The following is a 13,784-nucleotide window of genomic DNA, read 5'->3' on the forward strand; positions in this document are numbered from 1 at the left end:
GTTCTTTCACCGCCCACCCCGGGCACAGAGCGGGCTGAGAGGAGAACAGCTGCGGGAGTTGGTGCGAACAGGTGACGGCCGCCCCGTCCCAGCTCGGGACCCCCCGAACGAACATCCCCATCAAAGAAATAATTTAAAAAATATATAAATAAAAGAGAGAGAGAGAGAGAAAGGCTAAGCAAAGCCCCCCCGGCACCCCAAGCCAGGTGCGTACTCACTTGGCGGCGCAGGTACAAGCCACCCTCAACAATAGAGGCGCGTTGTTTTTTTCCCTCTGTGCCAAGCACAAGGCTGGAGCCAATTTAGATATGCTATAAATTAAGAGGTTGCCATGGCCACCGCGCTGCTATTGGCCGCCGCCCGCCCGACGCGGGCCCCCACGTCACCAAATCTGAATAAGGATGCGCGAATTACTAAGGCGGGGGACAAAGCTGGCGATGGGGACAGCATGAGAGTGGTGGCGCGGCGGCGGAGCACAGCGAGGCACCGGGGCCGCCGGCCGCTGCGGGGGCGTTCATGCACCCCTCCCGCACCCACCAGCAGCGCGCCCGCCGCTCCCCGCCCGCTCCGCAGGGACTCGGGGGGCTTCCGCGGGGGGGCTCGGGCTTTTCTCGGTTGGGGCACCGCTTTTTTCCTACCGAGGCTCCGGAGAGAAGAGGGGGAAGAACTTGACAGCGGCTCCGCTCCCCCTCCCTGATTTTTTTTTTCTTTTTTTTTTTTAATTATTATTTTTATTTTTATTGTATTTTCTTTCCCTCTCTCTCTCTCTCTTTCTCTCTCTCTCTTTTTTTTTTTTTTTTTTTTTTGTTGTTGTTGGTTGGTTCTGCTTTTTGGATTTTTTTTTTAAATAGTATTTTTCTTCCCGACGTCTGAATTTTTGAGACCTCGCCGTGTGCCGGCGCGGGGCTGATTCCTTTCGTCTGCGCGTCTCCTTCCCGGCGCGGTGATGATGGTGCATTGTGCGGGCTGCGAGAGGCCGATTTTGGACCGCTTCCTGCTGAACGTCTTGGACAGGGCATGGCATATCAAATGCGTCCAGTGCTGCGAGTGCAAATGCAACCTGACCGAGAAATGCTTCTCCAGGGAAGGAAAACTCTACTGCAAGAATGACTTTTTCAGGTGAGTGAGCCCCCAGCAACCACAACCCTTTCCACGGGCTGCGGAACCGCCACTCCCAGCCCAGTGGGGTAGCAGGACAGCAGGACTCGGGGGCTCCTTCTGGGATCTAGGGGGGGGCGCTTGGGGGACGCCCCTCCAACTCTCATCCATCTATCTCAGGCGTCCCCACCGCACCTCTCCGGCGCGGTCCCGGCCCCGCAGTGCCCGGGGGCTGCGCTGTATCCCGAGCCGGGGAGTGAGGCTGTTCGCCCCCCCGCCCCAGGTGACCTTGTCTCCGAAAGCAGCCGGGCCCGTGGCCCGCTCTGCCGCTGGCCCCACCTCGCAGCAGGCCCGGGAGCCTCAGGGCTGGGGTCGTTCCCCCCCTCGCCACCTCCGCCACAGCCCTTCCGCACAGAAACGCCGCCCCTTGTGCAGCCCCCCCAGCCCGGGAGCCCCCACCCTGCGCCGCACCTTAAACGCCCCTAATGACTGCGATAAGGTGCCGAGGAGGAAATTAGTGGCCAGCATGGGAAGGGGAAAATGACTTATGACTTGTAATGCCTTCACTATATCAACGTCACGGGCAGCAGCGCGGGGGGCTGAAGTTGTGCCGCGGCCAGGAGGGAAAAGGAGAGCCTCGGTGTCCCCCACGGGCCTGGCAGCCCCCGTTCCCCGAAGACTGCCGTGCGGCTTTTTTTTGTTTTTGTTTTGTTTTGTTTTGTTTGTTTTGTCTTGTTTTCGAGGAGTTCGTTTTCTGAATTTTCGCCTTCCCTGAGAAAAAAAAAAACAAATAAAAATAAAAGCATCTCCTGGAGAAGGGAAACCGGAGCTCTGCAAAGCGGCGCTTCCCAGAAGAGAAAAAAAACAATGGGGAGCGCGGGAAGCCCCGCACCGCACCCCGAAGTGCCCCCGACTCCACTGCCGTTGCCACTCCCTGGTCCCGCAGCGATGTGCTGGGGGCGGAGGGAGACGGAAATTCTGCCCCGCTGGGCACGGAGAAAGAAATCTTCACCTTTTGGGGCGGCCCCAGTGCACCTCTCTGGGAACCCGAAAACCGAGATCCGGATGGGGAGGGAGTGGGGGCCTCGGGGACGCGAGGGGCGCGGCGCGACCTCATACCAGCTCTCACCTCTCGCCTTTCTCCCCTCCAGGAGGTTTGGTACCAAATGTGCCGGCTGCTCCCAGGGCATCTCCCCCAGCGACCTCGTCCGGAAAGCTCGGAACAAAGTGTTCCACCTGAACTGTTTCACCTGCATGGTTTGCAACAAGCAGCTCTCCACGGGCGAGGAACTGTATATCATAGATGAAAACAAATTTGTTTGCAAAGAGGACTATTTGAACTCTCCCAATTTGAAGGAAGGCAGCCTCAACTCAGGTACGCGCGGCGCAGCCCGGGGAAAAGAAACCGCAGCGGGGCCGAGTCCTGCCCGCACCCCTCGGGCGGAGCAAGCGCTCCCGGTGCCGCTCCCGGTGCCGCTGCCGGTGCTCCCGGCGCCGGCGGTGCCGTGGTTTCTCCTTCTGGCCCCACAGCGCCCAGTGGACCGGGGGGGGATTTGGGGTGCAAACCTTCACCTCGTGCTCCCCGCGGGATGCAGACGCGCGTGAAGCCCGCGGCTGCCCCGCGCACGGCTCCCACCGAGCCCCCCATGCACCCGCCGATCCCGGGATCCCCCCCCCTGCGAGGCTGCCCGGTCCCCCCGCGCCGAGGGCCTGATCCTTCGCCTCCTTTCACCCAGAGGCAAAGCTCCCATTTGACTTCCTTGGAAGCTGTCTCTGCGTCAGGACCGCAGGATCAGGCCCCCTCCTGCTGGCCCAGCAGTGCCGGCCGCCCGTGCTCACCCCCTGCCGTGGGCTCTTTCTCCGTCCAGCACCCGGGGCCGGATCCTGCCACTCGAGTCAGTGGGGCCGCTGCTGCGAGCGAGGCGAGTAGAGCTTGGCCGGGGTGGTGCCGGCATCAGGGTCCGGGGGGGGCGGCTGGGGGAGGCGAGCCATGTTCAAGGCAGTGACCGGACCCCACCAAGAGTCCCTACATTCTTGCATTTCTCCAAGCGGCGCATCCCGGCTCCTGGTGTGAGAAGCGCAGTGTGGGGGGAGAGGGGAAGCGCCGGAGGCTGCGGGGTGCTTGGTGGGGACGCCCCCTCCCCAGCGTGCCCCCTCCCGGCGGCACAGGCCCTGTGCAGCCATGGGCGGGGGGTGCCGCCAAGTTTGCTTTTCGGATGTACGGGGCCAAACTGGGTGATGCTCAGCCCGAGCTCGTTGTTTGGGGTGTTTCGGGGCTCCCTCGGGGCAACGGCCATCTGCACTCCTTGCTGCTGCCCAGCACCCCCTCCCCTCTCCTGAAAAGCATCCAGGCTGGGTGGGAAGGGGAGGGCAGTGGAGAGGGGGGTCGATCTCTCTCCTAAGCCATCCCCCCCCCCCTCCTCTGGGTCTCCTTTACAGTGTCCTCATGTACAGACAGGAGTTTGTCCCCGGATCTCCAGGACCCCATGCAGGACGACACCAAGGAGACGGACAATTCCACCTCCTCGGACAAGGAGACCACCAACAACGAGAATGAGGAGCAGAACTCTGGCACCAAGCGGAGGGGGCCCCGCACCACCATTAAGGCTAAGCAGCTGGAGACCCTCAAAGCCGCCTTTGCAGCCACACCCAAGCCCACCCGGCACATCCGCGAGCAGCTGGCCCAGGAGACTGGCCTCAACATGAGGGTCATCCAGGTACGGCCATCCCACAGCCATCCCACCGCCCCCCGTGATGTCACTGGGCTGGCCCGTGACGTCATCGACCCAGTCCACGGTGATCCGGGACAGCACAGGCTGGGATGGCAGCGTCCCCGCAGCAGGGAAGGGAGAGGGATGTGGATGGGGATCTGGATGTGAACCCAGGAAGTGGAGCAAGGAGATGCCACAGCGCCTTGCAGGCAGACCTGTGCCTTCCTGTCGCGCTGCACCCCCTCCCCCCTCCCGGCAAGAAAATCCCTGCGGAAATGTAGGGATTAATGGGCTTTAATAGCTGCGTTAATAGGGGAGGATGCTCCGGCTCTGCTGGAGGCAGCCCAGCTCCCGGCGGAGGGAAGCAGAACACTGCGGGATGTGTGCGTGCTCCAGATGTGCCCAGATGTGGGGGGAAATAATGCAGACCCCTCCCACCAGGCCAGCAGAGCTGTGCTTTGGAGGGAGAATGCCCCCGAGGAAGGCTGTTGCACCCCCCTTCCCTTTTATTCCCATCCTCACTGGCCAGCTTGCTTCCAGCTACCCCCCTGCCTCCTGCCACGATCCCCCATTTATCCCCTCCTTTATCCTGCTCCCCCACTGGAGAAAACTCTCCGCGGACAGGCAGGCTGTGAGGATGGTGCACCCCACGGGACTCAGTGGGGTGCCGGGGCTTCAATGACCCCTTTCCTTGCCTCCCCAGGGTGTAAGCAGCAGGGGGTAGCATGAAAACAACCCGAAGCTGGAAAATCCCTTCCGGCGAGATATTCCATCCCTGCCCCCATCCATCTCTGGCCTAAGTGGGGAGGGCTGGCCCTGAGGATTTGGGGGGGCCCACAGCAGCACTGCCCCAGGTGCTGATGCCGTCCTGGCCGCAGGTCTGGTTCCAGAACCGCCGGTCCAAGGAGCGTCGGATGAAGCAGCTGAGTGCACTGGGTGCCCGCCGGCACGCCTTCTTCCGCAGCCCACGCAGGATGCGGCCCCTGGGCGGCCGCCTCGATGAGTCTGAGATGCTCGGCTCAACACCCTACACCTACTACGGAGGTGGGCCCGCCGTCCCGTCCCCATGTCATCCCACTGCATCCTTCCCCTTTTCCTTCCCTGCCTTTGTTCCTCCCCATCTCAGCTCTCCTTTTCCCCGGCCGCCCAGGCTCAGGGCGGTGGCAGCAGTGGTGGCGGCAGCAGTGCAGCCCCTCTCCCGGGAAACAAAGCCCCAGCTGCGGGCTTTTGTGCCCCTTTCAGGCTGCATTTGTCCCAATTACCCCCCTGGGCCTGCAGCATATGGAAGGTCACCGCCAGCCCAACAGGACAGGGTGGGACAGGGAACCCCATGGCATGTGGGGCAACATATCTCGCTTTTGGGTAAAGTGCTCTCACCAATTCCTCTCTGCCCCTACTGCTGCCAGAGCCCTTCTATAACTAATATATATAGGTATGATGTATATTTTTCCTCCTATATATAAGTATTCTCCATTTTATTTTTATATTTCTACAATATATCACCTTTACTTATATATCTCCTTTATATATATATCCTCCTATTATATATATATATATCTTTTATCCATATATAAAAATGCATGCATACAGGTATATATATGTATATGCACTTATATGCGTATATTTTTCACTTGTAACTAAGAATGAAATCATGTCCACCTTCTCCTCCTGGAGCTGCTCCCAGACCCTCTTGTTCTCCATTACCACCCCTCCCATTCCACCAGCACTGCAGCCATTAGGATGGAGGGGCTCACTTTTCTCCCTGCTCAGCCCCACATTCATTCCAGCAACACCAAGCGCCCCAGGAGGGTATCGGGGGGGGGGGGGGCATGCTCATCCCTGCATGGGGGTGCAGCCCTACTTCCCGCAGGTGCTCGGAGTGGTGGCCCCGTGGTCCAGCTCCAACCTTTCCCCACCCTTGCAGATTACCAAGGTGACTACTACGGGCCAGGAGGCAACTATGACTTTTTCCCCCATGGGCCACCCTCCCAGGCCCAGTCCCCGGCCGATCCCAGCTACCTTCAGAACTCAGGACCCGGCTCCACGCCACTGGGACCCTTGGAGCCCCCTCTAAGCGGACACCACTCCTCAGAAAACCAAAGGTACACGGATATGATCTCGCACCCTGACACCCCCAGCCCTGAGCCGGGGATGACGGGTTCGCTGCACCCCATCCCGGGGGAGGTCTTCAGCGGGGGGCCCAGCCCGCCCTTCTCCATGTCCAGCAATAGCGGCTACAGCGGGGCCCTCGCGCACCCCAATCCGGAGCTGAGCGAGGCAGCAGTGTGGTAGGGCCGAGAGGGAGGACTGCCCCGCCCCTCAGCCCTGGGGCACGGCTCGCCAAGGCCCCATCGCCGGATATCGCCCCCCCCCCCCTTCGACGTCCGACCGCATCCTCCCGCCGCGCCCCCCCCGGGCGGGGACGCCGCGCTACCTCCCCGCCCGCACCGCACCCCCATGCTATTATGAGTTGGGGGGGGGGGGGGGGGGGTGAAGCGTGCCCGGCCCCGAGCTCTCCCCGCCGCGTCGGAACCGCCGCTCTCGGACCAAAGCTGAACTCGCCAGGACACGGGTCCCACCAGTGCGGGGGCTGCCGCGGAGCTCCCCACTAGCTAATTAGCACCCTTTTTAATTATCCCCTTAGCCTCCGTTCGTCCCAGCATTACGGTGGGAGGGATGGGGGACAGCAGGACCCTCCCTAAGCCCCTCCAGGGCCCTTGTTTCTGTTGATCCCATTTTATTCCCGGGGAGGAGGTAGTTTCGGACCCAAATTTTGGTGATGGATGGGCAGGGGGGTGTGTGGAGCTTGGGAAAACTGGGAAGAGGCAGAAATGGGAAAAAACAAACAGAAACGGTGAGAGAAGAACGGAGAGAACAAAACCCACCCGAGCAGTGCAGCAGCGGAGGAGGGCCTAGCCCCCCCAGCCCCGTGGTCTGAGGATGTATTATAGTTTTTGCTTCTAGTTTCTTTATTTTGTATAAAGGAGAAACAAATAAAGTATGTTTTTGTGTTTACTGATTATTTATTGTACTTTTAGTAATTGGAAGCTCTGAGTTTTCCTATTTTGAAGGCTGGGGAAGGGTGGTGGTGAGTGGTAGGCAAGAGGATAGAGTGAGGGGGGCGGGGAAGGGAAAAAGAAAATGGAAAAGGGAGACAAAAAGTTGTGTTCTGAGCGCACCGTGGGTTTCCTGTCCCCGCTGCCTCTTGCAGAGGCTGTCAGTGTGACCGGCTCGTGTTGTTCAATGTGAATAAAAACCATTTTAGTTACCTGCTCCAGCACCTGGTCCCTTTCATTGTGGGGTTTGAGTGATGAGCGGCGCCAAGCTAATATTTAAAATGCAAAATCATGGCAGAGTGTGCCCCCCCCTCGCCCCCCGCCTTGTCTTGCAGTAAAAAGATATAAACAGAATAAATTACCTTCCCTTGCTGGCTTCTGAGAGCCCCTCTCTCTGACCTGAATTTTAAGTCCCGGCATGGCGGTGCTGCCGAGAGCCGGTGATGGATGACAGGCAGCCACCTCGCTGCGTATTTTCCCTGTTCAGCCAAGCGGAGGAATTTATCCTTCCTGTGCCACGATGAGTGGTAGCGAGGGGCCGCAGCCAAGCCAGGGGCAGCCAAAGAGCTCAGCAAGGGGGAAACTGAGGCACAGCATGGCCCGGTGGCACCCCAGGGCAATAGGGTGTGCATGGGCAGTGTGAGGGCCAGCAAGACCCCCTGCCACTGTCATTCCAAGGGCTGCAAAATGGAGAACAAGGGCATGCACTGGCTGCTATTGTTATTAGCATTATGTTATTACTGTTCTGCTAAATTGCAGGGTGCGCCAACAAGCAGCACCCATCCCAGGCTGCTGGGGGGGGGGGGAGGGTTGGGGTGTAGTGGGGGGCTCCATGTGAGGAGGTCGGGATGCAGAAGGTGGAAAGTAATCAGGTTTTGGACCCAGGGTAAAAAAAATTGTGGGAAGAGGTCGGGCTGACTCCTTATAATTAATCGTGTACCTTGTATAAGCCGCTCCAGCCTCCAGCGCTCCCTAGAAACATGTTTTTACATAAGATATTGCCCACAACGGAGTGGTGGGGATTTGATTTATGGGGTGGGTCCTCTGGGAAGCATGGTGTGGGCCGGATGGGCCACAAGAATTTACTGAGGAAAAGGGAAAAAAGAATGTGGGGAGGAGGGGGCTCCTGGGAGATGGCTGGGTAAAGGGAGCGGGCCTTGTTATCTGCTCCGGAGGTGCAGGAGGTGGCTGAGAGGGGTTTTGGGGCAGGAAAGGGCAAAATGGGCACTGGAGTGAAATAGATCAACTGGTGTGAGTTGGAGAAATCGTGGTAAACTGCGCCCCAGTCGGAGCTGGGAACCCCAGTGAGAGCAAGGCCCCACAGCCCCGCCAAGGAACCACCTGGCTGCAGACAGTGCAGCAGGAATGGGAGAAGATTGTAATAATTAATAATCATTAGAATAATAATGCATTGAGACAGCAGCAAAGTAATCAGTAAGAGAGAGAGCACTTGCTAATCGGAGCAGGGAGTTGTGCTCAGTGCCAGACACAAGGGCTCAAGGGACATGACCGTCCTCAGGGCCATTTGTCGGGGTCGGAGGGAGAGACGCTTCCACTCCTCAGTTTCCCCATCCTACACAGCAATGGGTGCAGGGCACATCCAGCAGCCATCACTGCAGCACAGGGGGCCATGGGGTGGCATGGGGGTGGGGGCACGAGGGGTGTGGGAGTCACTCCAGGCCCAGCTGGCTCTTCAGGTCCCGCAGCAGCGCTGCCGTCATGCTGCTGCCGCCGCAGACCACCAGCACCACGCATCCCAGCGGGGTCCCCAGGCGCCCCTCACGCTGCAGCTGCTGCAGCCGCCCCGAGTAGAGCAGGGCCAGTGCCGCGCCGCACGCCGGCTGCACCAGCATCCGTTCATCGTCTGCAGGGATGGGGACACACTGAGCGCCTGTCCCCACCACACCCCCCTGAAGTCTCTGTCCCTGTGCCCCGCTTACCCAGGAACCTCTCCACAGAGCGCACGGCCTCGGCATCCTCCACCACCTCTGAAATGACCTGGATCTCCTGGGCACACTGCAGCGCCCGCGCCGACACCGTCTTGGCCCCCAGGCACTTGGCCACGCTGCAGAACAGTCAGAGTAGCCCAAGGACACTTTGTCCCCTTGGGGCTCCACCACAGGGTTGGCCGAGACCTGCCAACTCATGACACTTGTGTCTCACCGCCAGAGGCAAAGCCTCCTGCACTTTCTAGGTCCCGTCATGTTGGGGACCCCAATCCTGATGGAGGTGTCCCCATGCTGACACCAGCACCCACCTGGTGATGTCGGGCAGGGTGACAAGGTGCCCAGCCTTCAGTGCTGCGTGGAAGCTGTGGGCCCCCCAGGTCTCAGCGGCGATGATGGGGACATCGAGCCATCCCACCTGCTGCAGCCCGGCCACCACGCCAGCCAGTAGCCCCCCACCTCCCACCGCCAGCACGATGGCATCGGGCTTAACGTCCAGTGTGTCCTTCAGCTCCAGGACCAGGCTAGCATGGCCTTGCCTGCAGGATGGAGACAGTGGGTGGCTGCCTGCCGCCTACCCAGAGCACAGGGACGGGTGGCACTCACCACAGCAAGGGGTGGTCAAAGGGGTGAATGCTGGCCCAGCCCTCATTCTGCGCCAGCTCTACAGCTTTCTGGTTGGCTTCATCCCACACCTGGCAGGCGGTGGGTGCTCAGTGGGGCTGCAGCTATCTCCAGTGCACTGTCCCCATCCCCCCTCCCTCGCTGCCACGAGGACAGCAGGAACCCGCATAGGATGTGGGTGACGCGTTTTGGGAGAGGGACACTGGGTCTGAGCACATCCACGGCCTCGCAGAGGGCCGCGATGCCTCCCCAGCCCCAGTTTGGAGTGCGGGTGCTGTACCTTCCCGTAGATCTCCACTGTCGCTCCCAGGTCCTCCAGCCTGCGGACAGTACTGGGGCCGGTGCTGCTGGGCACCACCACCGTGGCTGGCAGCCCCAGCTTCCTGGCCACATAAGCTGCGGCCATGCCCGCATTCCCCCCTGCCAAAAGCAGTGGGTTAAGTGGTTCCTCCCCACCCCCCTGGCTCATCCCAGACCCACAGGATGAACTGTGTTGGGGTGGAGAGGGGACACCCGACCTGGAGCAGCCCCAGCCCCAAAAACCAGCGAAGGTAGAAGTACAAGGGGCCAGGAGCAAGGGTTGCTCCTCAGCACCCGCATCCCATAGCCCCCTCAAATCCCACACAGGTTCCAAATACCTGAGGAGCAAACAAAGTGCCGGCAGCCTTTCCTGGCAGCCTGGGGGGAGGGAAGGAGTCAGAGGAAGGACGTAGCCATACATCCCCATGGTGTCCTGAGGCCACACACCTATGAAGCATACCTACCTCCTGGCAGAGGTGCCCAATGCCTCGGATCTTGAAGGAGCCGGTGGGCTGCACGTTCTCCAGCTTCATGTAGACCTGGGTCCCTGCTGTCCGGGACAGGGATAGGCTCTCCAGGAGTGGGGACACGATGTGGAAGGGCTTCTCACCCCCACCACACTGGGCTGCCATGGCCACAGGTGACACGTGGTACCCAGTGTCTGCGGGGCTTGCTGCACGTCCCAGAACAATGTCTGGGGACTGACGAGGGCAAAGTGGTGTCAGAGGGGCTGCGTTTGCGTCCCTGTGTCCTGTGCCGGAAGTGTACTTTCCCAGCAGATTTAAGGACTTTGTTCCATTGGCCCAGGATGGCAGCCAGCCCGCCCAGGCAGCCGCGCCACGTCTTGTTGGCACCGGAACTGGCACAAAGGCTGAAATGTTTGGCGAGCACCCCAGTCACAGTGAGTGCTGGGGGAAGGGCTCCTGGCAGGGCTGTACTGCTGTGGGGCCAGCAGCCCCACTCTGCCCCAGGACAGCCCCTTCTTGTCAACCTCCAGATAAGGGCCACCCCCCACCCCACACACTCAGAGCTGGCTCTGTCCTGGGCAGGGAGGAGGACAGGGCTTTGGGGTAAGGCCAGCTGGGGCTCCTGTCCCTCCATTTTTGTCCTCCTGACCGGAGAGCTTGAAGAGGGGTGACACATCAGGCAGAGCAGCTATGTCCCTGATGGAGCTGGCCATGAGTGATGAAGAAATAACACTGTCACACAGTCACTAGGCTTCAGAGCCAACAGCCCGCAGGCAGGCAGGCCCAGCAGGCACCAAGCCCCACTCCCCTTGGGGCGCCAGGTGGTGACAGTGACACCCCAACCAGCACCTACAGCATCAGGAGGATCAGCGGAAACGACAAGCACTGTTTCCCCCAACCTCATTGCACCCTGACCACTTCCCACCATGCCATGTCCTCTCCCACCCGCACCCTGCCCTGGGACCCCCAGCTCTTCCATGTTCCCTGGTGAGGGTCCCAGGACAGGGCCATGCTGTTCTGGAGGTGACAAATGGCAGCGTATGCCAGGAGTGACAGGAATGCAGCCAGGTCCGAGGCCATGGGACATCAGCCAGTGTGAACCCAGTGGGAACCTCGTACCTTCAAAGCACTGTCTAATGTCAGCTCATTAATCCCCCAGTAATTACCTCGTTATTCCTAATGAGCTGCACCACATGGAGCGGATCAAGGGAGCTGCAGTAAGAGGATTTTGTGCCAGAGGTTCTAGGGGCTGGGGGGCACACAGGTAGCTGAGCAGGGGAAACAAAAGGGACAAGGACGGTCACCCTGTCCCGGGGCAGGCAGTGCCCCCACTACTTTGCTGCCTGTCTGCTCCAGCTGGCCCACACTGGCTGTTCACACTGCTGGGAACCTGAAGGGGTCATTACTAAGCAGTCTGATGCAGAGGCCAAGAACCGCAACGCACCCTGTCCCAGCACTGCACTGCAGGCACTGCTCTCTGCTCCTGGGGCAGCACCCAGCAGAGGGGGGAGCATGGCAGAACAACCCCCCCCTGCACAGGGGGACTGCTGCATGCACCACAGAATGTTGGAAGAGCATGAAGTGCAGCCACCAGCACCTCCACTGTACGTAGAGCGTTTTATTTGTTACACCAACTCCGGCCACTCACCCCTCCCTGCCATGCAGCTGTCCTGGCGCGAGCTCCCCCTTCCCGGCACCCCTCTTCCAGGGACAGCCGCCCAGAATGAGGAGCCCTGTCGGAGGGCTTCCTTCTGTGCTTGGTTTTGGAACTGGGGTCAGAGCCCACTGACAGACCCTGGGCACGTTGGCACAGATGGGGCACAGCCCATTACGCAGCAGCAAAAGGTGAGAAAAGCGGGGGGTGAAAAACACGGGGGGCAGTTCCCTGCAGCCCCCCATCCTGCAGACACAGGGAAAGGCGTGGGGATGTTTGGCGCCAGCTCAGTCCCAGCGGACCTTGATGGGAGGGAACCTCCAGAGGTCGGGGTGGCCCATGTGCAGCAGGTGGCTGCAGGGGGATGTGCTCCAGCGGAAGGGCGGCACGTCGGCCCACGTCGGCCCGCTAGCGGCCACGAGCCCGAAGGTGCGAGCCATGCCAAAGGAGGTGACCTGGCAGGGGGGATGCAGGGATGTGAGTGCCAGGAAGTGATGGCACAGCAGGGGCCGGGGCCATGCCCACCTTCGTATCGGTGCCGCCATGGCAGCGCTGGCGCAGGGCGGCGAAGGGGTAGGTGCCATTGGCTGGGTTGAGGTCAGAGCGGGCAGAGATGGCGTTCTCAGCATTGTGGGGTGGGTCGCAGCCTCGGCACAGTGACAGCGGGTCCTGCAGGTAGTTGTTGGACCTGCCGGGCAGTGGGGAGAGACAGATGGGGCGCAGGAGGGAACACGACGTCTGCAGTGAAAATCTGACACAAGGGCTGGAAAACCCCTGGGGGAAAAAGCTGGGAGGAGACACAGGGGGCCAGCACCCACCTCATCAGACGGACCATGGAGTCCACATCATGGACCTGTGTCTGGTTCCTGCAGAAGATCTGGGCGCGCGGGTTCTTGTCATAGGTGAACCAGTCACCATACTTCTGCACCAGCTCCAGGTTCCCGCTGGCATTGAAGATCTCCTCAAAGTACCTGGACGGGGGGAACAGGGACAGTCAGCCCCGCCTGCCTTCAGCATGGGACAGTGGGGCTGGGCAGAGACGTGAGGCTGGACGAAGCTTACGGCACGTTGTAGCTGGCCCAGTACCCCTGCTGGTACAGCAGTTCTGTCTTATCAGCCACCATCACCAAGCCCCTGTGGCAGAAGGATGGTAGCGGTCAGAGCAGAAGGCAAAGCACAGCGGGGACGAGGGAAAACCCACCTGGGGGTCCCCCAGCAGGATGCCAGGGGCCATCACCCGCATGCAGAAGAGCTGTCAGCAGCAGTCCCACTGCTGTCGCACCACGGCAGAAGGGCCACCACCAACAGAGTGCCTTGCCACCAGCAAAGGAAGCCGATCTTGGCCCACTGGGCAGCCTGCTGGCTGGGCACTAGGGATAACGCAGCACTCACGGGATCTGCTCCAGCACTGTCAGCAGGCCCTGCTGCGGGGCAGCGCGTCCCGGCGAGAATGCCTTGTAGTCTACCAGCATCCACTGGTTGTTGTACCTGTGGGAGGGCACAATGTCACTTGGTGGCTGCTCCAAGGAAGGGACAATTTTGCCCCCCCACTCACCCCACTCACGTGCCACTGTTGAAGCGCTGGAAGATGCTGGCCCACTCAGCACCGCTGCGAGCCAGCCGGTTGGCCACGATGTTCCGCAGCCACTCCAGGACACTGCCCTGAGGCCGCAGGTACCGCCAGCGTGCCTCGTTACTGTTCCCGATGGTGGTCTCCAGTGCAACCTGTGGGGATGGGAGGGCTAAGCAAGGCCGGCGAGGAGGGCTGGGGGGCGGGCAGCACTTACCAGCCCGCTGCTCAGGATGTAGAAATCATCCCCAGAGAATATGGTGCCAGGGTAGGAGGAGAACACCTGGATGCTGCCCGGGATGCGGGTGGTGCCTGGGGGAGCAGGGGAGGGTCAGGCTGCAGGTGGAGGAACGGTGCA

The 13,784-nt window shown here is 60.6% G+C and overlaps 3 protein-coding genes and 1 long non-coding RNA gene across 12 annotated transcripts in view; 1 reads left to right on the top strand and 3 right to left on the bottom strand.

Annotated features, from left to right (window-relative positions):
- Window positions 1-600, bottom strand: part of LOC110406482 — a 2,995-nt gene extending 2,395 nt beyond the window's left edge. The window contains exon 1 of the long non-coding RNA XR_002443481.1: window positions 219-600. This is a non-coding gene — a long non-coding RNA (uncharacterized LOC110406482). The remainder of the gene's footprint in view (window positions 1-218) is intronic.
- LHX5 (LIM homeobox 5) lies at window positions 819-6,197 on the top strand. Of its 4 annotated transcripts, XM_021413379.1 has the most exons (5): window positions 819-1,119; window positions 2,250-2,473; window positions 3,538-3,815; window positions 4,688-4,853; window positions 5,734-6,197. In XM_021413379.1, exons 1-5 carry the CDS (start codon window positions 947-949, stop codon window positions 6,099-6,101), a joined length of 1,209 nt encoding a protein of 402 aa, XP_021269054.1. In that variant the 5' UTR covers window positions 819-946; the 3' UTR covers window positions 6,102-6,197. The 4 variants fall into 4 exon arrangements, with proteins under 4 accessions (XP_021269054.1, XP_021269053.1, XP_021269052.1 ...); XM_021413378.1 differs by having other exon boundaries at window positions 4,688-5,864; XM_021413377.1 differs by lacking the exon at window positions 819-1,119 and having other exon boundaries at window positions 1,929-2,473.
- SDSL (serine dehydratase like) lies at window positions 6,811-11,378 on the bottom strand. 5 transcript variants are annotated; one of them, XM_021413165.1, is made up of 7 exons: window positions 10,200-10,744; window positions 10,074-10,113; window positions 9,716-9,855; window positions 9,418-9,506; window positions 9,123-9,350; window positions 8,806-8,930; window positions 6,811-8,729 (listed from the first exon to the last, which is right to left on the bottom strand). In XM_021413165.1, exons 1-7 carry the CDS (start codon window positions 10,365-10,367, stop codon window positions 8,536-8,538), a joined length of 984 nt encoding a protein of 327 aa, XP_021268840.1. In that variant the 5' UTR covers window positions 10,368-10,744; the 3' UTR covers window positions 6,811-8,535. The 5 variants fall into 5 exon arrangements, with proteins under 5 accessions (XP_021268840.1, XP_021268838.1, XP_021268842.1 ...); XM_021413163.1 differs by having other exon boundaries at window positions 9,716-10,113; window positions 10,196-11,378; XM_021413167.1 differs by lacking the exons at window positions 9,418-9,506; window positions 10,074-10,113 and having other exon boundaries at window positions 10,200-11,376.
- PLBD2 (phospholipase B domain containing 2) overlaps window positions 11,801-13,784 on the bottom strand; it is a 3,228-nt gene continuing 1,244 nt past the window's right edge. Inside the window, exons 6-12 of one of the 2 annotated variants that reach the window (XM_021413160.1) lie at window positions 13,644-13,738; window positions 13,421-13,581; window positions 13,249-13,344; window positions 12,919-12,990; window positions 12,675-12,827; window positions 12,382-12,544; window positions 11,801-12,311 (exon numbers count right to left, since the gene is read on the bottom strand). In XM_021413160.1, the coding sequence (XP_021268835.1) occupies window positions 12,144-12,311; window positions 12,382-12,544; window positions 12,675-12,827; window positions 12,919-12,990; window positions 13,249-13,344; window positions 13,421-13,581; window positions 13,644-13,738 (908 nt within the window). In that variant the 3' untranslated portion in view covers window positions 11,801-12,143. The remainder of the gene's footprint in view (window positions 12,312-12,381; window positions 12,545-12,674; window positions 12,828-12,918; window positions 12,991-13,248; window positions 13,345-13,420; window positions 13,582-13,643; window positions 13,739-13,784) is intronic. The other variant, XM_021413161.1, reaches the window with a different exon arrangement.

The sequence above is a fragment of the Numida meleagris genome, chromosome 14, assembly GCF_002078875.1.
Source record: "Numida meleagris isolate 19003 breed g44 Domestic line chromosome 14, NumMel1.0, whole genome shotgun sequence".
Classification (NCBI taxonomy): domain Eukaryota; kingdom Metazoa; phylum Chordata; class Aves; order Galliformes; family Numididae; genus Numida; species Numida meleagris.